The 26703-nt window shown below is 44.0% G+C and overlaps 1 protein-coding gene across 1 annotated transcript in view; it reads left to right on the forward strand.

Annotated features, from left to right (window-relative positions):
• The first annotated feature begins 603 nt into the window (after positions 1-603).
• The window catches only part of LOC119452396 (GTP-binding protein REM 2), a 185431-nt gene continuing 159331 nt past the window's right edge, over positions 604-26703 (forward strand). Inside the window, exon 1 of the mRNA XM_037714580.2 lies at positions 604-1611. Within this exon, the coding sequence (XP_037570508.2) occupies positions 1147-1611 (465 nt within the window). The 5' untranslated portion in view covers positions 604-1146. The remainder of the gene's footprint in view (positions 1612-26703) is intronic.

Raw genomic sequence — 26703 nt, forward strand, 5'->3', positions numbered from 1 at the left:
GTGTTCAAGAAACAGAAGACGGATTCGCGGTTGGTTGCACATTCATGCTACCTGAATATATTACGGGTTGCACTAAGTGAAGCCTGAGGGAACCTCTGCTTCGCCACGGTCATTTTGTTCGTGGATTGCAGACGACGCAGCGTTTGCCTCTGCCGAGCCATCGATTGCAAGCAATTACAGTTTTTCTGCGTAAGCGACGCACGGTTCGGCAAGCTTCTGCGAAAGGCCAATTAGCGACTCGCAGTACGGACTCTTCGCTAGAGTGACTTCGTGACTCGAGTTTGTATGAGAGAGAAATTGGTTGGAAGACTTATCCCCAATGGCACGTTCCCTGGTGATGTGTTCGCATTCCGAATAACTTTCCGAAGTGAAGTAAGCACAACAACAGGACAAAATCAGGTTTGGCGTTTTTGCTGAACCTACTCTAACGATTACAGAAACTGACGCCTACCAAGGGACGGCGATTGAGCTATTACGTGCTGGGAGTTTTACCAACACCTGCACCTTGACAAGTTTGGAGACGATAACATTTTCTTGCAACTTGAACTTCAAGAAAAGGTTCGTATTTGGAAAATGTGCACTATTCGTGCAACGCCCGTGGGCTACATCGAAATTCTTCAGCCGAAAGAAACAGATCATTGCTGAATATATGTGGCATGGTCTCAACAGCGTTTTACGTATTTCCTGGTAATTGAAGTTATCGAAAAGCATCGCTGAAATGTGAAGTGGCGTAAAAACATTAGCGAAGACTCTGCAAGTTCTACTGAGTGAACCTGTTAACTGCATTTCTGGGATTACATTTCATGGCATTCAACAGTTCAATAGCTGCATCGAACTCATCGGGTTCGATCACGTTGCACTTCTTCACGGCACAGCAAAGACCCAGTCAAATTTGTTGAGGAAATAACCTTACTCTTTTGCAAAGCAAGGCTTTTAGAGTACGGTCATTCACCCACTGGACCACAAGTGACTACTCGAGTAAACTTCCGTAAGGACAACCGGCTGGTCCGACTACTTACATTACTCCCTCTCCTGCACAAATAACTTGTTGCGCACGAACTGCACAGTGCGCTTCTAACGAACTGTAAGTCCCTGCACTTGTCGTAGTTCAACGTTCGTGGAACGTCTCTGGTGCTCTTGAGTGACATGGCGTCCGCCGAGCTCCACGCCAGGCGACGCAGCTGCGTCGCGTCTCTGACAGCCAAACCGGGTGAATCTTCGACCACGGGTTCAGCGTCAGCACCCGCGGGCGTCGTCCCCGAAGTCCGGACCACGGGTGTCCTGTTCCACGACAGCCGCCGCAGTAGTTTGTCTCGCCAGAAAAACGAAAGTCACGCCTGGTCCGATGGCTCCCCGACAAAGACACCGAGTTGGCGACTCCATCTACAACCATCCAACAGTGGTTCGCCGTCGCACACGTCATCAAGTGCTGGGGCTACGCCAACTAAAGTGGCCGAGCCGACGACGTCCACTGCCGGCTCCGGTGGAGACAACAAGACTACCCCTTCTTGGATGACAAACAGAGGTCACGCCACTGCGTCAGCTGCGACGGCTGCTCTGAACCTGGTGACGTGTCCGGTTCAGCCGTTGCAGAACGGCAAAGCGGAAACGGTGAGTGTGCGTAGAAAAAGCTTCTCTTTCTACCACAAACACTGTGGTTGTGCACGCGCACGTGCGAGTGTCCTTGACTTGAATCGCGAATGAAGAATTTTTATACAGGTGAACGTCGACGAGGATTGAAATTGCGACTCATACAGGATCTCTGACATTCCTCTTGTTGTAATTTTCTGTTTGATACCATTTATTCTACGTCCAATAGGACAGCCACTTGTTGAGTATATCCTGAATTCCTGTTATTATCGTAGACACACAATGCTTTCGAATGGTTTCACTGTTTTACCAACCTTGATAACTTTGGTCATTACTCAATCATTCTTTTTTTAATTTGCAGCCTAATTGAATATATAATATTGAATATTTATTCCTTCTATGGGCATTAACAGCAATCTCAAAGCTCCTTTTCCTCGAATGCTTTGACGGCTGCTTACTTCGGCGGTGATCCCCCCGTTTTCATGGAAATCAGTTCAAGGTAAGCGCTGTTATTGTGGACAAGATTTACGAATCGCCAATATTGTGGATAAGTACGCTATCCTAAAGCATGCACTTTTACCTATTAGAACTTATTCAGCGATATGGGCACTTTATCTTTATTTCTATTGGATTTAGCTTTTACGGAGATTTTATTACGAATGAACTTCTCGTTCTCTCCAAATCAATAGATATATTTGCGCGCAAGGGTTCATAACTGCTGCTTTAAATATTCAGCAATGTCACCCGGCATGAAATGGAGCCTTTAACCTTCGAGATACAATATTTTTTTCCAGTGAAAACGTCATTTTTATACAAACCCTATGCAATATCCTCCAGTAGCGACTGTAGTTGAAAACTGAATGAAACGTCGCGAGTAAACATAAGTCTCGCAATTTCGTACAGAAATGTGTTGAAGAAGAATATTCCGCAGAGATAAATTGTCTCCAATGTAAACACCACCGACTTTCATTTCACATTGCATAAATGATGCCCATACGAGACCCTTTGCATGCCTGGACTATCTTCAGGTACCGTTATAGTTTCAAATTCATTCATTCACTGAATGTCTTCTGACTTCGTATATAATCAGCACCATTTCCGTAAAGGAGGCAAAACACCGAGATTTGCTATTGCGCTCAGAGACATGTTGTACATCGTGTGCTAAGCTCCGGTGCGATTGAATTTGGAAATCCGCTCGTTCGTTCATAGCCTAATAATGCTGAATAATCACATCATTCAAGCAACATGGTGCAATGAACGCCGTTTTCATTTAGAAGGCGAAATACTCGGACGACGGACCACATTCACCACAATGTACCTATATTATCTAACTCCTGAGCTAACCAGTGAAATAACTAGCCTAACTGAATAGCTGCACGTATATTAATTGACACATATCACCTATAAGACACATATGACTGTTCAACGCTCTATGTCAGATCTCTTCATTACATCAAATCAACACTACTGAAACATTGGCGCTCATATAGAAAAAGAAAAACGAACCCGTTCACTTTTGACCCCATGTAAGAGCGAACTTTTGACAGTGCCATGCAAAAAGGTTTTGCATTTATGGCTTTTGCTTTTGCGCAGAAGTTATTGCCGTCAAATCCAAGACGGCGTGAAACGACATAAGGTCATTTCTTCACTGCTTCGCTTTGAATGGCTTCTTCACTGCGTCCCTTCTCGGACGAGACATTGAGCATCAAGCCCGCTGCTGAACATTCGATTCCTGTTATTTCGTAACGCGATATACGACATCGAAGTATGCGTTCCCCAGTTTTGCAACGCAGCGGTTCGTCAAACATAGTAGCTTTCTTTGATGCAATGGGTGCTTTGCGGACTTCTGTCTGGCTAGAAGATATATATATATATATATATATATATATATATATATATAACCAGGGACAATCAAAACACTCGGTAAATATAGATAGCATGTTCCATGGCTGCTTATCTCATGTTTAAGCAATGCATTCCTTCCTCCACATGTTTTACGACATTACCTGTTTTATTTAGTTTTTTATGTACATTGCCAAAGAGCCATAACGTGGCTTTATATGGGGAGCGGGTGTAGTATCCGTGTTTCATCAATAAAAGCTGGACCGAGAGATACTGAAGGACGCTGTTGTATAATACGGCATGAAGCATGCAAAACGTACTAATAACATTGCAGGCATGTCCCATACAACACATCGCACGTAGTCTTTACGATTTTATTGTGAATTGCGGTATTTTCTCCAATTTACAGAGAAAATTTATTGCTGAAGAAGTTAGACGCTGGTTATTTTAAGTGAGCTTATGAGCATATTGTGAATCCGAAATAAAACAAAATGCCGTGTGTTTTTTCAGTACTAACCGCGCCAATCAATACGCCGCGTGAGAAGAAAAGAACTAATAGCATAGGCTTGTAATAACATCAAATAAATGAAAAAAAAACGCAAGAGAATAAACAAGATATCGCATAGCTTGAGAACAAACGCGCGCGCACTCACACATTTTGCCGATGCCAGGATGTTTATTCATGACTCGTCTAAATAATGTAAAGCGTGGTGTGTGCTGGCTGAGCAAGTTGCCGTCGCTATTTACTAAAATTTGTTAAATAACTGTAAATTTAGCAGTGTTTAAGGCTCGTGTTGTAATGACCGTATTGGAGTGGGACAATTTACGTGACATTGAAAACGACACCCCTAGTTTAAATGCTCGTTGACAAATATACGCCTTTTTCCCGCCCTGACTCCACAAGAGGGTGCACAAACAGCGCCGGAATCTCTGCCCAGATTGTCCAAGAGCAAGTTACTATCGTCACGGGGCCCCTCAGTATTCGAGCAACACTACAGTAAAGGGGAAATAACAGCCGTCGAAGAAATTGTATGTGTGTGTGTGTGTGTGTGTGTGTGTGTGTGTGTGTGTGTGTGTGTGTGTGTGTGTGTGTGTGTGTGTGTGTGTGTGTGTGTAACTTGAACACACGTATTAAAGGAGTCGTCGCACTGGTGTATTTTTTCTTTTGCTAGAACACCTATGAAACATGAACACTTTTCTGAAATGTTGTGGTTGGACAGTACGTCACATCGTGTCGCGGTCTGCGTTGTTGCTACACTTCATGTCTCCGGTAACCGTGTTAACACGTTTGCGGACAAGCTAAAGCTGTCCGTCAGCGCTCTCCGTAAAAGGGTGGCACTGGACGATGTAACGGGGAAAATAATTACACGAGGTCTTCAGGAGTCAATTCCCTGCTCCCGACAAAGTCGCACATACGCGTGTTACCTATCCTACTAAAAGAACGACTACAAAACATCTATGTACTTTTCGTGTGTGACAACATACATTTAAACGACAACAGAAAATATGTAATAAGAACTCCGGTCACGTGAATTACGTGTAAATGCGACACGTAACCGCTCTGAAGCCCGTTCTAAGCAAATTAATAGTCCCAGGTGGACGCTTGAAAACTCTGACACCTGGAAACGGAACAATGCATTTGTATAATTTCGGTATTGCTTGCGTTTCGATTTACGCCGATAGTTCGTTATGGGGATACATCCATGCACTTCCTGTAGTGGGTCTGAATAAGTTTTACGGGGGAGCTGTTCGCTAGACTATATACCTCAACGGTTTTCGTGTGGTGAAGACCAGCAATCAAGGCCAGTGACGGAGTTGTCGGTGTCAAATGTCAGCCACGGTACAGCCCAGAACGCGAGCCTGTGTAGGAGCTGAAAAGCAGCCGTAAGACCAGGGCGTAGGTGAGAAGGCGTAGCCGATGGTCCTTGTCTTTGATGGACCGTTACTATGATTAGACAGTAATGCAGTCGATTTTTTTGCGACAAGTAAAAAAAAGAAAACCTTCACCTACGCCTACCGGTACGGCCAAGACGCCTCTATGCTCATAGACTGTCCCAGGATATGACCAGCAGTGACTACAACTTCGCAATGAGTTAAGCCAGTTGGACCCATGTGAATTTTCCATTTCAAAAGTACTTGGTTCGTTGTCAAACCCTGCCAAACAGAGTTGTGCCTTCCCAGGACGGGTTCTCTTGTAGACTGCAGTCTGTTTATTAGGATTTTAATTGGACATCTTTAATGACTATGTTTGAATTTAGCGTTTATTTCATGTCTGGATTACTTGGAAAATTGATATTCGTGTATTGTGCGTGTAGTCGTGTTTTATGTGCGGTCGAAGGTAAGGCTCTAACTTAAACCGGGCGCCTTTTCCAGGTTTGTTTTGTTTTTCTCCTGTTTCCAATTACATTTTTGTGGACCTAACATTCTTGTGTGTTTGTGACATGCATATTTCTCAACCGTGTATAGGGATTGCCGGCTCTTATGGTAGCCTATGTTCTTTCGGTATGGAGGTATTAAACAGCAACAAAAAATCAGTCCTAGCAGGCCGCGAGGACTCGCAACTGCACACCGAATTAACATGCATCGCATGAAGCGCGGAGTACAGAAGTACTAAGTTTCAATATGGCGTACTGTCTGAAGTGATTTGGGTATATTGAAGAAATTCCCCCGTATAGAGTCAAGCGTTCGAAAAACCTGAGGCTTAGATTTGTGGCAGTAGAAAAGCATACCTCTAGAGCTTTCTAAGGCACTCAGAAATCGCTGATACAGCTTCGCTGTTATGGCCTAATCACGCGCTCTTTACCGGTACATGTCGTTTTAGTGCCTACTTGTGAATTTACTCTTAAAACTTTTGCAAACTCAGCTCGTTAACATTATGATCTCTCTCGCAAGCGAGGATAGGAATGGTTGAGTTATGCAATACGCAATCATTAAAACGATGTTTATACCGTTGTAGTATATTATTCGGTTTTCTAGGTCATTTGACGTCCCGCTTCAGTGGCGAACAGCTTAAGAAAAAGCCTTAAAGGGTGTATAATTATAGCGTATTCAGTCACGGCAACTCCAGCTTGCACTGTCTATTTCGTAAAAACATTAATGAATGAAACGATGATATAGAGATAACCTTCTTTTCGTAGTCCTCTTTGGTTCACGACATTTTTTTCTTCATATATCGCGTAGTCTTCTTTTAGCTTTGTATTAGCATCTAAACACTTCTTCAATTAAGTAGGACTTTTGTATGAGAGAAAGAAATAAGAAGGAAGGGCAAAGGCAGTGAGGTCAACCGAACGGGACTCCGGTTGGCTACCCTACACCGCGTGTAAGAGACTAGATAGATGACGTTAGTGAACACTGCGTGCGCTTTCGTGTTAATATGCATGAATGCTTTCGGAACGAGGAGTGTCGCGACCAGTTCATGTGGGATAAAACTTCGCTGGTTAAACACCTTTTTCTAGCTGTATTCTTCAATACGAGGAGCCAGGTTTGATTTGCTAGTTCGCACACTTCCTTCTTATTTCTTACTTTTGTTTTTTTTTTTAGTTTTGATTATCATTAGTTCTTTTTTTGTCGCGATCGTGTCCGGTATATGCATATTTAGGCACGTTCATACGTAATGATATATCATCGACGATAGCGTGCATGTCTAAATTTAAGGTGAGTATCAAAGTGTGCGAACTCTGAATTTAGATACAGAAAGCTAAATTATAGTTTGTCGTGGCCAATAAATGTCAAATATGCTGCTCTGCTACGAAAGTGCAATAATCTCATTTGCCACAATACGGAAACTTGGAATCGCAATGCCTGTTTAGGCTTCTGCTATGTAGACACTGCATTTTCTGAAAGTAATCGATATTTTTAGGTAAACTTACACTGCCAAACCCCTTCACAAGTCTCGTTTTGTTCGTGAACGCGAAATGGTATAATACTGTACAGCATCAACTAACGGTGCCACTGTTCTCTGAGACGATCGCAAAATCCTCGCACTCTTTATTTTTATTCCTAGTTTTCATTCACCCTACGACGTCTTATGTTATACGTGACAGCGTTAGAACTGTAAATGTTCCATAAGATTTTCTTCGTTTTTTTTCTTTTTAATTTCTGGTAACCATCCCATTCATGGACAATCCCTAGCCGAGGCTGCGTGCAATGGTCCTACACGTCAAGAACGAAAACAGCAGCATTTTTCTTTTTTATTCATGCCCGCGTATCTCCGTTTTATGACTTTTTTGAAAACGTCAGTCGCTTCGGTTAAAGCCCTGAGCCCGCCAGGACCTGTCACGAAACAAGAACTCAGCGGAGAACCGTTTGAGGGTTTCTCTCGAAAGCAATTTCGGACCCTTTTGTCGAAAGTTCCAATCGCCTTTCTTGCAGGGCGACGTGGTGAAACTGGTCAGGAAAGGACAAAACACACACACACGCACACACACACACACACACACACACACACACACACACACACACACACACACACACACACACACACACACACACACACACACACACACACACACACACACACACACACACACACACACACACACACACACACACACACACACACACACACACGCACGCACGCACGCACGCACGCACGCACGTACACACACAAACACACACAGAGAGAGACATACAGACAAACATACTATGAGGCATGCGATTAGGGCAGCAGCGCGTACAGACAGACAGAGACAAGACACAAATACAAACACAAACACAAAACACCCATATACAAACGCGCCCATGCCATACATGCACTACACGAACATATGTGAACATACATACACGAACACGCACACACAAGCTCGCACACATGTACGCACGCACACACAAACAATGGCGCAAGCCCGCACGTAGGAATTCTTGTAACAGTACGCCGCTTTCTTTCGCCGCTCGACGTGCAATACGTTTCGCCCGAATGAGAGATATGCGACGCTATGCTGACAACTTGACGGCTGGGCACGCCAAGAAAAATGCCTGGTGCTCGTGTTTTGAGGCCGCGGAGCTTGTCGCACGGCGACGAATGCCTCAGAAATTCCGCGCAGTATGCTTGGAGCTTATGAGCCTGGGTGCGGTGGCTCGAACGCCGTTTTTGAAAGGGGAGTCGTTCGCTGTTGAGCTCGAGGTCGCGGGTAAAATTCCCGCCATTCCAGCCACGTTTCCACGGGGGTGAAATGGTAAAATGCTCGTGTACGTAATCATGTTAATGTGGCCCCAGGTGGTCAAAATAATTCTGGAGTCCCCCTCTATGGCAGTCCTGCAAATCCAGCAGCTAGGTCATGGTTTTGGAGCGTTAAAGCCCATATTAAAATTTTGAGGTGGTCACTCGGAATACCGGGATTGAGTTTGCTTGTCATTGGCTCACAACGATAGCAAACCAAACGAGATTCTCCGTTGAGTCCGCGGCAGGGGCTCGAATTCACACGCAACTTAAGCTTTACAACACACATATAATACGCGCCATACTTTATGTCTTAAGGGGGCCCCTGCAACACATTTATAACTAATCATAGAATGGTCTCACTACTACTAAAGAAGCTCGTCTCATGAATCTTATGCCAGAAAAACCCGTCGCAATAAAAAAAAATTAGAGGTTCCATTATGACCATTTCTAACAAACCACTGCTCACCACTTAAGCCACTAAGTCGCATGTCAAATTACAATCACAAGACGGCCTACATAGAACACATGAATTACGGGCGTGGTATTTAACCCTAAGAGAACGTAGCTCGTTAGAAGTAAGTGCGTTATCACTATAGACTAATGAAATGTCAATAAAAAAACACGCCATCAGCCTTCTCCTGTGTTTATGGTGCAATCCAATGCCGAATGCGAGTGTAATTAAAGGCGTGGGTGTACATATTAAACTCCGACGCGCGATGCGTGTCTTCGCAACAATTTTAATGCACTGTCATTAGCCTTAAAATTCATGCGAAAACAAGGTTGTTGATACTGCGGCTAACGCATATAACCATGATTGAAACATCATAATTTGCATTTTAACTCAAATTTCGGCTGCTACGAGAGTTGGAGAGCTAAATGCGAATGTTTTGACTAATGGCAGGTGGCTTTAATGACTTTCAGCATTACCCTGCCATGCATAGATTTGCTTTAATAAACATCGTATCAGCGAACTTATAAACCGCCAGTCGAAATATTACAGGAAGCGCATTAGAACTTCATTAACACTGGACCCGTTTTCCGTAATTAGTTTTTGACTACGACGGGGCCTTGCCCACGCTATCAAGCAATACGTTCAGAGGGGGAGATGCGTGGCGTCGGTTTGTGTAACACACCTCTCCGGCACAGTTGTTTATTCGTTATGCGCGCGCCTTCGATTTCCTTTCGGCTATGGATGCACGCTTGATCAGACCTGCACGGGAAACGCACATGCAACAACAACCGCGATACACACGGCCAGACACACACAACCACTCCACATCTTTCGTTTTCTTTTTTTTTCAATTATTTGACATCTCGTTCTGGCAATTCGATACTGAACGTGATTTCCCTTGCAGTTTCTAGTTAAAGCTGCGAATCGCGCCTTTCGTAATGAATGAAGCGCTTGCACCATCTTCTCGCACCAAGCAGAATGCCGGGTATTACGCAAAACTCAGATGAATTCGGGAAAGCGCTTGCACCGTAGCTGTTTGTTACGGTCCGGCTACATTTCCCCACGGTATATATAGCGTTCGCCATCCCTAGAAACCGTTAACACAAATTGCTGAAGCACCCAAACTGTATCACGAATGCACGGGCCCTGGAATAGCAGGAAAACAGTCAGCTCTGCTTGGGTAACGGAATCAATTCCGTTTCCGTTTATTATTCATTTCCGTTTAATTGTCGACCATCGCTTGAAGCAGCACCCAGCTGCACAATGACCATGGTCAGCCGGTCACGAGCTGTGGATGTCGAAAAAGCACGGGGTATGTGCCTACATTAGACCGAAGCACGATTCTTGAGAATTGAAGCGAATGAAACGAATGAAGTCTTCTATACTGTGTTACTAAGCCTGCAGCTACAAAAAAAAAGAATGTAATGAATTTTTTTTTCGTTCCACATACATATGCTCTACCCATGCAGCAATTAGAACTCATTTCCAAAAATGTTCCATAGTGGAACATTTAGAGGAAGGAACTTATGTGAAACAAGAATAAGTGTGTAGGTGCCGCACTGGTTTGAGTTGTGTAAGGGAAACTCGCTAACACCACTTGTACTTTTGTACACCTGATGTCTTATACGTGCGTCATACACACCTGTGTACGTTTTGTGTGATGAAACCCGGTTTTCACCGTCTCTCAGTTCGCGTATTCTCTCTTTATATATATATATACATATATATATATATATATATATATATATATATATATTAAGGTTTCTCGCCAGGTTTAAAATGTGGAAGAAATCCACGTTGACACAAACAGGCAACTTAGTTTGTAACTTTCGGCTAACTCGAAAAGGCGGGCCTCCGGCCATTACGTTGCATTGCTGTGTTTTCACACATGAAGTTCGTCTACTATAAACGTTCGATAAACAGTCTAACCCGGATATATCGAATCTGAAGGGGATTACAAAAGTGCGATATATAAGTAATTCGATATGTCAAATAAAAAAAACTGGCTTAATCTCTTTCAAATTATATGCAGTTGAGTGGTGTTTTTTTTTTCTTATCCATGTACGTAATGTGGACGGGGAAGCAGGAAGAAGTAAATGTTCCTGGAGAATTTCCGCGTTTAATTATAAAGTGACATATTTAAAAAAGTTCTTTAAGACAAAGTTCTCAGCCTGAGGTTTTTTTTTGTTTTTTAAATTTATTTTTCGGGGGAACAGACGTTACTCAGTGTAGCCGGTACAGCATACTGTGTTGCCCTTAAGTCATAATGTGCTCGAAAACGCTGCTCAAACCAATACTCGGGACACTGAGTCGTCAAGGACGATGTGTCTATATGCAAGTTCACGATTTCCATTTTATTTTCGATAAACAAACACCCTACACTTCCTGGAACACTGCACGCTTATCACTAGACTAGACTGCGGGTTTACATAGCGAAGAAGAAAGAAGCGTACAGAATCTAAATCGCAAAACAACCCGAAAAGGGGTGACTTGTCTCCCGAACTCGGTGCGCGGATACATCGGTCATCTTACCCAACTGCCGAGGCCGAGCTTTTTCTCCGTTACCGGATACTCGCTCCCTATCGCAAGCTGCATGAAGTCGCGCCGCGGTGAAGCGAAGCCGAAACCTCGAGCTGGGTCTAGGTTTCTCTAGCTTGTCCAAAGTATATAGATAACTATCTAAGCTCATGTGGCAAGCTTAGAGCTACGCCGACGGTGACGGCAACGACAGTCGTGTGGAACCCAGTCACCTGTGTCGGCTTACATCGGCGCGAACGCTTGCATAACAGGCTCAGAAACCCAAGAGGCCCTTGTGACTTGCAGAAAAGAGTGGGTGGGGGGGGGGGGATATACATATATATTTGGGAGTATCGCCTTGTACAGTGATTTTCACGTTGTTCTTCTCTCGGTTCTCGGGTTTTATGCGCCCATGTTCTGAAAAAAGTGTCACGCAACAAGTTGAGTGTTTTGAAGAAGAACGGACGACGTGTGCATCGGTGAAGACGGGTGGCGCAAAGAAAATCCACTGTCCCGAAATATTTCAGTGATGATGCGCTGGATTTTGGTTATTTGGTCGGTTACATAGTCACGAGTAATGGTTGGAAAAACGGTTGAAATCCGCGGCAGAGGTTCGCGATCAACTTGTAGCCAGCAAGCTGACAGTTATAGTTGTCAACGTGTGTCTATATCATGTTATAGACACAGGTTGCAATAGCTTATTCTATGTGTTTTCGCTGCGTGTGGACTTGTCTTTCTGTCTTTGCAACCTTTGAAAAGGTGGTGTATGGTACGTATCTCGAAGGCGCTCTAAAGGTAATCTTTTCTTTAGATGTTTGTCGAAGTCGGAAAGGTCCTCGTAATATGTGACTATCGCCGAAGCTAGAGTTGATTAAAATGCGAGGCTTAATAACATCACCGTGAAGTAGTTTTCGAAGTAAAGTTAAGCCATTAGATTGCCACTGATTTTTTCAGTGTAGTAGTACTCGGCGTTATTTTTTTTTTTTTCGTACGGTGAGGCACTAAACACACCTACAAATTTGAAACTCTCATTTTAAGAGACACCTTAGCCTGACACATTATTCCACGCTGTCAGTCATAGGTCGCAAACGTACTGCACAACCACTTCCGCAATTAACTTTGTAATCGAAAGTCGTATGGCTCCAGTACCTGCTTAGGTTTTGTTCAGCAAAATGTGGTACTATTGCGAAAAGCTCCAATTGAACATAATGACGTCATTATTCCTCCGGTTCATAGAACAACCTTTTGTTCGGTTGGTTGTTGTACCTATTTCACGTAATACTTTTTGCAAACACAGACTTCGTATTCTACTAGCTTGATACATTCTAGGAGAATATATATATATATATATATATATATATATATATATGTTTTTGAAAGGTCGCCCAATGGCATAAACTATTAAATATACAAATGTAGACCGGTTTCGGCGATGAACATCAATAGTGCTCGACGGTTGGTCCCATAGAGTCAAGAATCATAGTCCAGGGTTCTCGTGGCATGTAGGCCCAAGGGACCCCTGGGCGCGCATTCTAGTGATGATTGCACTACGGCTCTGAATATGCAAATGGGAAAATGGATACTGAGACCCAACGTCACTGTGCATTGACACTTCAGACTTTCTAATCCTTAGGTGTGAAATAAATGCAAAGCACGGAAAGACAGTAACAGTAGGGAACCTTCAGCCACGGAACACCGCTTTCCCGGTATATACAGTTCGAGACCATCGCACGTATTTCAAAATTCCGCACAAAAGCGCCAGAATGCTCAGAGTGCTTGATCGCTACAACAAACGTTGCAGAAAGACACTTCGCGTGCACCCGCACCGCAGTCAGTGCGCCCCATTTCGCAGAACACAGGCATTCGCCAAATGCTCGCAGCCATGCCGATCTCTTCTCACATGTCCAATACCTTAGCGTTCCCAGCCGGTGAATTCCTAGAGGGAAAAAAATGTACCACAAAACACACATACACAACAAACTGAAAGAGAAATTCTGGGCACCGGGTCATTTTTTTTTTGTCTAGTGCTTATTTCTACTCATTGTTTTTCTTTCTCTCTAGCTTTTTCTCTAGCTTTTTCTCTCGTTTTATCTCTTTCTCAATCCCTGTCATACTAGCTCTCCTTAATTTTGTCATGTCTCTCTAACTGTGCATCTCTCAAACTCTCTACCTCTCTTTATCGTTATCATTTTATTTCCCGACCACAGTCTCAAACTCTCTGTCTCTTTTTTCTTTAATATCTCTACCTCTATCTCTGAAACTCGCTCTTTTCTCTTACTCTCTCAAACTATCTTTCTCTCATGCTGCATTTCTCATAATTTCTCTCTTTCTCCAACTCCATTATACTCTCTCCGTCAAGCTCTCTCGATCTTTACCTCTCTCTCTCTATCTTTCTCTCTTTCTCCCATTGCCACTTTCTCTCTATCTTTTTCCTTATCTCTATCTCTGAAACTATCTCTTTCTTTTACTGTCTCAAACTGTCTTTCTCGTTATTTCTCTCTCTCTGTCTAACTCTATCAAAGTATCTCTATCATGCTCTATCGCTCTGTCTCTCCCTCTCCCCTTGTAACTTTCACGCGTTTCTTTTTCGTGTCTGCCAGAAACGTGTTTACGCGGGCTAGTAACGTTCCCTGGCTTTCGTCAGCTTCAGGTCCGGGGGCAGAAATGCGCGATTTGCGCACACACTGAGTCGTTGCGTCAATACCACCTGCGCTTTATGTCTACGGCAGCTAGGGCGCATAGGCACCCCTTAAATGCTGTTGCGCCGAGTGCACGCCGTATGGAGAACACTGGCGAACGCCCCGCATTTTTCGAGGCACTAAGTCAAGCCAGGCACTGCCGGAGCCACTGGCTGGCAGACCCTGTGCGTAGGCTGCACAGGATCAGATTCTGGGTTCACAGCGGCGGGAACTTTGTTTCTTTTTATTTTTTTTAATCTGTTTGATACTTTGTGAAACGTGTCTCATGAGGAAGAATTAATTCGCATGGCCTGTCGGTGAAGTCTGCGTGTAAAGGGATCGTTGTGTGTAGAGAACGAGCTCACCTGAAAACGGTGATCTTTTTTTTCTTAGAAAGTTGAGACAGTTTTTTTTTACAGTTACCATATTCTACTTATAAGGTGCACCTTCATCAGGAAACGGTGTTTATCCCCAAAAATACGCCCACCACAGACGCATCCAGCCTGAAGCTTACCCTTCAGAGTGTACTTAAAAACGCAACCTTTTAAGTGTACGGATAAGGACTACCACCACAAGCGCGTGACGTAACGTTGCTTGTGGAGGTGGTGGTAGTGCTTGTGTAACGTCGCCAATGTCAGTTGAGTTGGTGCTACTTCTCTAACGGCTGTACCAGCTTCGCTGTACATCCAATTTCATAAGGTGGAATGGAGGCGATCTTTTTTTTCTTCAAGTAGCTCTATTTTAACGAACCGTTAGGCGAATGACGCATGGGGCGCTTCATTTGACGCGAAAACAGACAGACAAACATCGGCGCCCAGAAAACATTGATTAAAAGGAGGCGCTCCGCGTTTCACAGCAAAGTAAGATAGAACGACACGACCGGCTAACCCTTGTTCCAGAAGTCAGCATGCCAAAGGCTAACTCGTTCTTTTTTTTTTCACTAAGCTTCGCCCGTGCTACTGACTGATTCATGGCCAGTGTTCTTTCGAACGGTAGCGAAGCAGCGCCAACCGAAACAGGGGCGAAAATTGCGCGCGCGAAAGTGATTTCCACCCCTTCCCTCGTCATCCTTATCAGACGACAAGTAACTCTAACGAAGTTACCGCCATGGTCCGTTGATCAACCGTTGCAGCTATGGCTTCGTCTTGCGTGCGCCGCCGGGCTTGCATAATGAATGCTAAAGACTTCTCAATTTCGTTCCCGACTGGAAAGTCATTTACGAAGCTGGGAATTGCCGCCGCAAGCGCTTCTCGTAGACCTAAGTTGCTTGCGTCAGCCACGGCCCAGCGCTGCGCGGAGGGATACCGCAGTGCGATGCGGTTGCGCTTGCGTACTGCTGCGATACGCGAAGTAGTCCTAGGATGGAAAATATATAAAAGCGGAGTGTTGCCTTGCGGCATACTCTGGCAATTGGTGTTAAGTAATATTAAGACTGGACTATTGCGTAATACATGCATTAGCATTTAAAGACTTCATTAAAGGGACAGTGTATCTCTCTCTCTCTCTCTCTCTCTATATATATATATATATATATATATATATATATATACTGCTGTGTCTCGGTGCACGTAGGGATGAATGCTGCAATTGCCGCCATAAGAACTTTACAGAAATACAAGATAAAGAAAACCTGTTCTGCCCAAAATGTTAGATTTACGTCGAAAAAAATGCAAAGCTAATATGGCCAAAACTACACCTTAACAGATATTTTGTAGTGAATTCCAGAACTGCTTCAATAATGTCTTGCGTGAAATCCCGGTCTAGCCATCGTTTCGGCGATTCTTATTCTGTTTTCACGCGGAAAGAAAACATTATGAATAAGGTACCTTTCGTTTGCACGTATATTTTAGGGTCGATTTCTTAATAATTGACTAGAGTGAAAGTGTCCCGTCGTTCCTGAAATGCGTGACGCCTTAGGCGAGTTTTTCAATTCTACCATTGAGCAAAGGGTGGCGGGCTCGATTGCCTTCCTTTGTGTGGTGACCGTATTTAGACGAAGGTGGAATGCAAAAAAAGAGAAGAATAACAACAGAATAAATAATTGTTTACGCCACGCTAGACGGGGCGTAAATGATGTCCAAGAGATAAAATTACTCTCAGGCCTTGTACTGCGGGGCATTTGGCACAGCACATGTTATGGAATCATCATCATCAGCCTATATTTATGTCCACTGCAGGACGAAGGCCTCTCCCTGCGATCTCCACTTACCCCTGTCTTGCGCTAGCTGATTCCAACTTGCGCCTGAAAATTTCCTAACATCATCACCTCACCTAGTTTTCTTGCCTCCTCGACTGCACTTCCCTTCTCTTGGTATCCATTCTGTAACTCTAACGGCCCACTGGTTATGCATCCTACGCATTAAATAGCCTGCCGAGCTCCATTTTTTCCTCTTAATGTCAACTAGGATATCGGCTATTCCCGTTTGCTCTCTGATCCACACCGCTCTCTTCCTGTAACTTAACGTTAGGCCTAATATTTTACGGTCCATCGCTCTTTGTGCAGTCATTAACTTGTTCTCGGCCCAAATATAGCGTACATGATCTTCGCTTTTACAGCCTACGCATTACAGCATAATTGCTGCAGAAATCATTGCGAGAGTCATTTCCGCCTGTACTTGAATGGTTTGGGTTATTACTCGTTGGGGGCGCCACCTACAGCATTATTGATAATAAAATTTACTAAACCAATATACGCTTAATTTCAGTGCCAAGACTCATGCTATACATCCAATCACATGTCACCTTGTGTTCCACTTAAAAGCCTAAGGTCCGCTTGTAAGTTTTTCGCGTATTGACCTCAAGTTAAGGCCCGGTTGCCTTAACGCGCGTAAATTCTGCCCATTTATACATTACCGGATTTACTGCGTGCTAAGAGAACAGGCAGAGGCAGAGGCGAAGCGTTCACATCGATACAGTGAACATATAAACCACGGACAAAAAGAACACAACACAGAGATGAATAAGTATCTTAAGTATTCTGCGAAGTTCCGCGACTGAAATGGGCATATTTTACGAGGCAAGAGTCGCCGTCCCTCGTGCGCAAGGCGATAAGGGGTGAAAAAGCGACGTTCTTCAAACTTGGAACACAAATGGTATTTAAAAAAACAGCGAAGACCGTTTAACGTTGCAAAAGGTCGGCGCCATGACTTCCTTGAGGCGATGACGACATGTTCCCTGCCGCCGTGGCGCTGCCCTTGCACGCCGATTAGGGCGCGACGGATGCGTTCTACCGCTCAAAGTGCCGCAGGCGAGGAAACGTCACATGCGTAGGAATTTGAGAATATCCGTGTCACTTTATTTACGGTGAGTGATAGTTCCGGTGCTTTCTGCGACTCTGCGATAAGATTTTGGCATGTATAATGTACAGCGAAAGTAAAGCCTCAACCCTGCAGCCTTGATGCTGCTTCGGCAAGTTCAAATAGAGAAGCCGGGAAAGTACGCATTTGTCAGTGCTTGCAAATGTGAGACACTGGTTATGGAAGATCACTTGTCGAGGCAATCATTCTGCATTTCATATATATATATATATATATATATATATATATATATATATATATATATATATATATAAATCAAATCAGAAGCACAACATTTTTCTAAGTACGCCTGGCCCATTGTCCCACATTTGTTAGCGTAATTATTGACTGATGAAGATAATGATGATGATCATGATCATCATAATAATATATATATATATATATATATTAATATGATGATCATGATCATCATCATTATCTTCATCAGTCAATAATTACGCTAACAAATGTGGGATGCACATCAGAACTGTCGCACCATTCTCAACTCGTAGCCACATCATTGCTAAGAAGTAGAGTCTACAATTTAGAGCTTCGAATTCTCTAATAAGGTGATCTGATAGCTAGGTGAGTAATAAGGGACTATAATGAAATAACCAGACAGACAGTCACAGACAGACAGACAGAGAGACAGACAGACAGACAGACAGACAGACACACAGACAGACAGACAGACAGACAGACAGACAGACAGACAGACAGACAGACAGACAGACAGACAGACAGACAGACAGACAGACAGACAGACGGACGGACGGACGGACGGACGGACGGACGGACGGACGGACGGACGGACGGACGGACGGACGGACGGACGGACGGACGGACGGACGGACGGACGGACGGACGGACGGACGGACGGACGGACGGACGGACGGACGGACGGACGGACAGACAGACAGACAGACAGACAGACAGACAGACAGACAGACAGACAGACAGACAGACAGACAGACAGACAGACAGACAGACAGACAGACAGACAGACAGACAGACAGACAGACAGACAGACAGACAGACAGACAGACAGACAGACAGATTCTTGCATTCTGGCTCCATGCAAGCATGGAGCTACTACGTGTTGGGTTAGCAGTAAGGAGAGTACGAGAAGACAGTGGTCAGGGCGCGACGTTAGCGACGTGTTCTCCAGATTGGGGCTTTTCCGGATCGTCTGGTATGGTGAGACCAAATGCATTAGTAAGGTCCTGGTAAACACATGAAAGAGGTTATCAGCTGAAATAGATTTTATTCGTATTCTCTTGCGTTGTCTCTTGCCTACTTCACGCAGCCGTTACTCAATAGGCAGTTTTAGTTTAACATGCCCAATGACCTTTCGTGTCCGCAAGCCAGTGAACAGTGCGCATGCGTAGAACGTCAGCGCCTCAGTTGACGCTGCAAGCGCGCTTTTCACATTCTTACGAGACGACGCCGGTAAGGTTCAAATGATGAATCTGACTCACTCCTTATGGTATTGGTGCACGTACTTCCCCTAACACATCCAGATTATAGCAAAAGTATACGAATCACGTGCTACGGGATCTTCTAGAATCTGTGCACGAACCCAACTAAAGGGTCCTCGGTGGTCACTAGCAGGTCATCAAACTTTATTTTTCGGACAGCAATGACAACATGCTATGATCGCTACCCCTCCCCACCAAGAAAAAAAAGAATAAACTGATAAAACGAAAGCCCACCGTAGAATTGAGCGTACTGATCTTGCAATCCGGTCAAACACCTTTATAACGACGTGCTTTTAGGCCTCCAAATCATTCGTTTTACAGATAACTTCGTTGTAAAGGGTCGCGCACCACACAGCTCAGAGTAACACCACAACAGAATGATTCCTTCGCCATACAGGTCATGTCGTTGTAGTGGCATTTGTTGTAGAGGAGCTAGACTCTATACACCAGGTCGCATACGTTCAAGACATAATGTGCGCACTGCAACAGAGAAAGCACGTTAGATATAAACAGATCGGCTATGACTTTGATTGGGACAAATACGGTACACAAATGTTCGCTTGAACAAAAATAATTTCGTATTTTTTATGGCTTCATAACGCTCTTTGAGACTGTGCTTAGGAAAACGTTAAAGGAAGAGAAAAATTCGATCGCTACGCATAGGGAACGCGCAACTTAAACCGGTCTCACGAAGAATGTACTTGCGGACTGAGCGCCGTTGCCTATTACGTACAAAGCAGCTGCGGACGTTACACTAGAAATAAGCGTCGCTTTGCAACACTGTAATAAAGGCCTAAAAAAAGAGCAGGCTGATCCCTGGAAATCACCAATCAAACCATATATACTACTAAACATTCACATAAACAACGGTCAAGGCTGAGCCTCCATAGACAAAATAATATTACTAGTGAAATCTGAAAGCATCTCAACTAATAGGCCCTGCAATGTAGATGGTTTTTACCCCGTCGCCCAGAGCTCTCTAAAGTCCATCGGCAAATAAGTCTAAAAAATGCACGAGAGCAACAAAGCGAAGCACGATAACATTGCGACGCTCTTCTTCAGCCGAACACTTATTGAAGAGCCATCATGCCGAAGGCTTTTCACTTGGTGACGAAATCATGGACGACTGTTTGGTAACCACTGGAGGTCAGCGACTGCGGCACGTTATGCAACCTAACACCACTGTCACTGCCCGGGTGACATCGGGACTATCTCTTTCAACCAGGCTTTGCTTAACTTGCTCTAATTCAATTTTTACTCGGTATATTCTTTCATTCCGCAGCATTCTGACGAAGGAGTGCACCTCTCTCTCTCTCTCTCTCTCTCTCTCTATATATATATATATATATATATAAATATATATATATATATAAATAAATAAATATATATATATATATATATATATATATATATATATATATATATATATCCTGCTCATATAGTATACGTGGGAATGACGCAACCACCATGTTGATCCAAGAGTTTCTTTTGTATTTGTCCACATTTGGTATGTCAAGTCTTGTGAGCTTCGAGAAGCCCTAATATATTTCTCCATGACTTGCTTATCATATAAAGCAGGTGTTACCACCAGCCGAATCACTCGTATCAACACTCGGCTGACCTTATTACACCGGCACGGAGTGAAAGCCGTGTACTTTCCTCCTGAAATGTTGCACTTCGTGAAGGACATTGAGTGCACTCGGTGTGCCTCGAAAGCTGAGTATACCCAGTTTTTTTAGCGCGTTCACCATTACAGAAATTGGCGGCGACGAAAACTACGCTTCATTATGTGTCGCAATCATCGAAAGGTGTTGACCCAAGCCGACTCGTGTCGAAATCTGACCAAAAAAATTATTTCAGAGTCGTTCTATTTCGTCAAATTAGGCGTCACGGCTATTGAAAGTAAAGACAAGGGATACGCACTCTCCGCATCTTTCTCACTACGATGCACAACCCTCCAAGTACACCGAGCGGTATATAGACGTGGCTGTGGTAACATGATAGCTGGTCGTTCAGCAAACGCTCTGACGCTGTCGTAACAGCTTCGAATTTTTGTTCTCGTCTTTTGTTTAAACGTAGAAGTTGTGTTATGGCTAAATGTCCCGCAAGTTCCTGCCATAACCTGTAACATAAATTTTGAAATCCCTAACGTGCCTTTGAATCAGTTCCGAAAGAGTAGATCAAAATAAAAACGAAACAAAAAGGTGACGAAAGGATTCTTCTCGAAAACGTAGTGGCAGGGTGAGCGGCCGCTGGAGCGAAAGAGTTCTGCCAACTATTTACTCCGAAACAGTTTTTGTTTATTTGTTTGTTTGTTTAGTATATTACTTTTCGTGGCTTCATAATTCGTGGGCACGTTAAACCGGTTTATTTCATTTCATTTTTTGCGCAGAAAGCTCACAACCCCAAAAGGTGAAAAAGCTCAATGTGAAGAACAGCCTTAAGACCTTTGCAGAACTTTTTTTTATGAAGCTGGCACATTATGTCAGAACTTCGAGATTTTGTTTTAGGTTATTGAACCAAATTGGTTGATTAAAAAGTTGAAGCACGAAGTCTGCAATCCCATCTGCAATTTAATATTGGCAAATTCAATCTGAAGTATGTTATTATTCTGTCCTATTCTATTAGTTATAAAGGACTCGCGGACACTTCTAATGCGATGTTAGTGTTAACATCTGTAGTGAGATGTTCATTAGTCGACGCAGAACTTAGAATCAATGTTCTATTCAGGATGCCACAGGAAATTATCACGATATGTAATTGAAAATACTTGATCGAGTGCGTAACTTTTATAATCACCTAGCTTTCTTTGTAATATAAGTTGTTACAGATATTCAAAACCGCCTGGGTGCTTTGTTTGATTTTTTTGGCGCCTTCAGAATGACACGATACACACAGTACACACATAATGCTTAAACTAACGCTTTTCTCTGGCTTTCAGCCCCGGCCTACATCTCCTTGTGTACGTAATTTGTTTTCACCTATTCTCCACTGCAGGTGCTAAGGAAATCGCCAAAGATATTAAGCTGCGAGTTCATTGAACCATCTGCTTACGCAATGCAACTGTACTTCTCCCTTGAGAGGAAAGTTAAGCTCAGAACGAACTCGGATTTTTCTATTGAAATGCATGTAAAATTCAGAAACGTTCTGAGACAACCACGGGGTCAATTTGAATGAAATTTGTTGCACTTCAGAGAGAAATATAAATTCTAGCAGTTATAGAAAGCAGAATTTTGAGCTAGAACTTCGAGATTTTGTTTTAGGCTATTAAACCAAATTGGTTGAATTAAAAAAGTAGAAGCAAGAAGTCTGCAATTCCGTATCTCGGCACCTGAAACAGGAATTGCAGTTTCCTGAACTCTATCTGTTGAAGCAGCTCAAGCTAACAAGTTTCACGGGTAAATTTCGAGCTGACGTGTGGTTGTTACAGAGTTTTGTAAAAGTCCTACTCACAGATTAGTGGTACATTTCACGGCGGGATGTACCACATCGGTTTTTGTCCTCTTTACATGTATTATTAGGTGCACTGCACATAATGGCTACCCGATTTTGCATTGAGAGTTACAAAATTGTCAAATTTAAGGAAATTAAAGAAACGGTTTTGTGGCCTTAAAGGAAAATCCATTTACGGCGATAACAATATCTGAGTTTTTATCCTAAATGCACCAAGCCGCACCGAAATTGCAGTAGTGGTTGCCGAGAAGAACACTTTTTGTGTTGCAATGTACTTACTTTGGAGCACCGGAGTTAAAGCATCATCGTAATACCAAGATATTGCTCGAAACGACTACGTTAGTAAGGACAGTAAGATGTTTAACGGGTAGTTCGACCTGCCACGTTTCATTAGCAATAGTTACGGAATCGTTTTTTATGCCTTCTTCGTAATGCTTGCAGCTAATATTTTACTAGCGCATGTGGATTGAGAAATTGATTCATTTATACGTGTTGATTAGAAAGCACAAGATCACTGACTGCACACTAAATCGACATTTAATTACGCGAGGACTCAGAAATTGTGTACAGAAAATCATCCTGCCATCTTCACTTTCTGTTTTCGAGTCTCCAGTACGTAAGAATAAAATTATGCAACTTTAAAACATCTACTGACAGTACATTAGAATGCTTGGCTGAATGCGTTATATAAACAGCACCACTTTTTAGAACGATTGAACAAATGGCATGATGCTCGCAGTCGTTTTAAGGGAGTCAGTATATTTTGATATGGAAGTTCAGTTGCTGAATATGTAGGATCAATTTGCAAATTTAGGTACACAGATTTCAGTGCACGGAATACATTTGTGAAACATACGTTCGCCGAACGCGTTTTGACACAGCAGGTTAAGTTGCACATTTGGTTGTTCTGTAGCTTCACAACTATGTTCCTAACCTAGCTCACACACATGATTTTTTTTTTTTGGTAACGCGAATTACGGGCGTCCACCATTCCGAACACACTACCGAACATTATCTTCGGAACATTGTTCTGGAATACTAGCCCTTTTAGCCAGCCCTCTGAAATAATTGGCTTTAAAAAAGACACTAGAAAAAAGAAACGATGTCAAAAACAGTCGCAGAGTTTGTCCCTCGAAATAGCAGGCGACAGGCCACTCACTCAGCCTGAACTGTCAGCCTTTCTCTCAATAAGATTATTTTGTAGCTCTCTCGAGGCACGTCACAGTAAAGCTTTTTACGAAGCTGGCATAGCCTATTGCCTCAATTTATTGTATTGAAATACACGATATTCATCATTACCAAACTGTTAATGGATGCTACCGTATAACTGCAGTATTTCAAGTTTTCTTAAGATGACCTCAATTATGTACAATTGTGTAACAAAAAGCACGTCGGCTCAAGTTACGTGGAACACCATCTTTAGTTAGCGGCATGCTGATCTGCCCGTCATTTAATCACGGTTCCTGCGCTTGCTGCATCTGCACATGGATGGTGGCAACTTACGCATTCTCATTGTGTGCCTATTTGTTAAGTTAATTTATTTACCTATTCATGTATTCATTTATTATTGCGTGTATGAAATACTGGCGAGAAACATGTAGTTGGATTTTCTAAATTATTAAATGATATCATGAATGAAACGACGTTGAACAGTGATGAGATTCTCTGCAGATAATAAGCAGCTCGCTGTATCACATACGGGGCGGAACGACGACGAAGTGTCTTCTTGATAGAACACTTGTCTCTGTGCTCTCTGAATTTTTGGGGAAATCTTCGCCTTTCGAGGTGCCTCGCCTCCCCGTCTTGCGGCCATGGACGCGGAGCACTCCAGAGGCCCCCCTGGCCAGCAGTCATCACGGCCGTCAACCGCAAGGAAGCGAGTTGGCTCCCCCAGCGACACCGAAGACACCGAGCTGTACTCTATGTCGGAAGACGACTCATCCGACGACAGCTTCATACCCGTCCGGAGCAAGAGGGCGAAGAGAAAGATCGTCAACACATCGCCGTCAACTCCTGCGAGTACAACGACTATGAAGTCAAGGCCTGCGCGCTGGCCACACGTCATCATCTTTATGCCGGAGGAACCCTCAAGCAACCTACAACTACTGAACAGGCAAGCCCTATCCATTTTTCTGGAATGTGCGGTGCCAGACTACCGAGCCGCTCCCTTGCCAAGGAACCTCAGAAGGTCGTCGTCCAACCGGAGCCTTCTCCAGTCATGGATGATGCACCTAAAGCAGATCGTCAAGTCATTTCGGTTCTGCGTTCCCTCATGGACGCCATCCGAGCACTTTTAGTCGACATGGGGACAACATCTGCTCGAAGCGCACTTAAAGTGCTGGACGCCTTAAGCCCAGTGCTTGAATCCCTCAACTAGAAAGATGGCTACCCATACCCCATCCTTCCGAAAAGAAGTCAAGGCAGCGTCCGTCATCCAGTGGAACGCCAGAGGACTAAAATCACGCCTTTCAGATTTTCGTCAGTTTGTGTACACCAATGCGTTTCCACTCATCGTCATTTGTGAGCCCAACCTGTCGAAACCAATGAGACTGTCAGGGTACGAATTTATTAGGTCTTCAACAAATGGTGCATGCAGCAAAATCATCGTTTTTGTTCGTCGTGAACTTACCTATGTTTTGCAACCAATTCCGCCTCACGACGACAATCAATATATATGCATCACAGTTAAAAAGAACAAACTATTGTTTACTCTCATAGGCGTGTATATATCGCCTTCAAGCAATTTTGAAACGAAAAGATTAGCAGATATCTTGAGTGTGTGTCCTGCCCCATGGGTCATCATAGGAGATTTCAATGCACACCATCCGGCATGGGGAAGTACAAGAACCAATGCAAAAGGACGAAGATTAGCAAGCATCGCCTACAACTATAACCTTACTCTCCTGAACGATGGTAGCCCCACCTTTCTTCGAGGCGTCACATACGGCAGCTGCCTCGACCTTGCTTTCGTCTCCAACTCTCTCGCCAAATGTGTGAAGTGGTTTCCAGACATTGAGACGCATGGGAGTGATCATATTCCCACTTATCTTAACATCAAAGGCTTGTCGTCTAGATCTGGTTCACGGAAGACCATTCGGACCATTCAATGGGCCACCTTCAAATCTGATATGGAAGATGCTTGCCGCGAGGGCCTACCATCCGGATTAGAGCAAACAATTAAAGGTACGATGCAAAACGCCACCCGCATGATGACGATCTCTTCCAAGCGAAACGACTTCGACATAGAATTAGAGCGCCTACGATCACTTCGTCGCCGGGCGGAACGTCGATATCGGCGTACGAAATCAATCCATGACCTTAGGGCGGCCAGGAGGATGCAAAACAAGATCCAACGTCGCATGGATAGATTAGCATCGGAACGTTGGGCAACGTTTTGCCAGACACTAGACCCCCGCAAGCCACTGTCTCACATTTGGAAAACGGTGCAAGGTCTGCGTTGCCTTCCGGAACAGCGTTTTCCATTCAAGGCGCTCGCGCTCTTCCAAGGGCGGCAAGACATCGATGTCGCAGAGGACTTTTGTGCTATGATCGCCGACCAAGCGACTCGTCCAGATCCTCCAGCCCGAGGTGACGTCCCCCATTCCCGGGATTGCCGCATGGACCTTCCATTTACAATGGAGGAGCTCGAGGCGGCACTAGCGCTCTGCAGGCGCTCTTCATCTCCGGGTCCAGATGGTATATCATACCGAGCCTTGTGCTATCTTGGAGAATCTGCACGGAGAGAATTGTTGAGCCTTTACAACTCCTCGTGGCAGGAGGGAAACGTTCCTGACGAATGGAAAGTAAGCCGCCTGGTGCCACTCTTGAAGCAGGGCAAATCCCAACTCGAGCTCACCTCTTACCGCCCAATAGCGCTGGCCAGCTGCGTAGGCAAGGTAATGGAACGGATGCTCCTTGGCCGCCTAGAATGGTACCTTGAACACTACAAGATTTATCCGAATTCCATGGCTGGTTTCCGACGTGACCGCTCTTCCATCGACAATGTAGTTGATCTCGTTTCGTATGTTCAGCACGAAAGGTCCCGTAAGCGATTATCTGCAGCTTTATTCTTAGATGTGAAAGGCGCATACGATAACGTATTACATGAGTCCATTCTCGATGCTCTTGCGACGGTTGGCCTAGGTGGTCGAGTCTTCTTGTGGATTGCAAGTTACCTATCTGCAAGATCATTCTTTGTGTTAACTGACGATGGCCCGACTACGCGACGCTATACGAG

Source organism: Dermacentor silvarum, chromosome 5, assembly GCF_013339745.2.
Source record: "Dermacentor silvarum isolate Dsil-2018 chromosome 5, BIME_Dsil_1.4, whole genome shotgun sequence".
Taxonomy (NCBI): Eukaryota; Metazoa; Arthropoda; class Arachnida; order Ixodida; family Ixodidae; genus Dermacentor; species Dermacentor silvarum.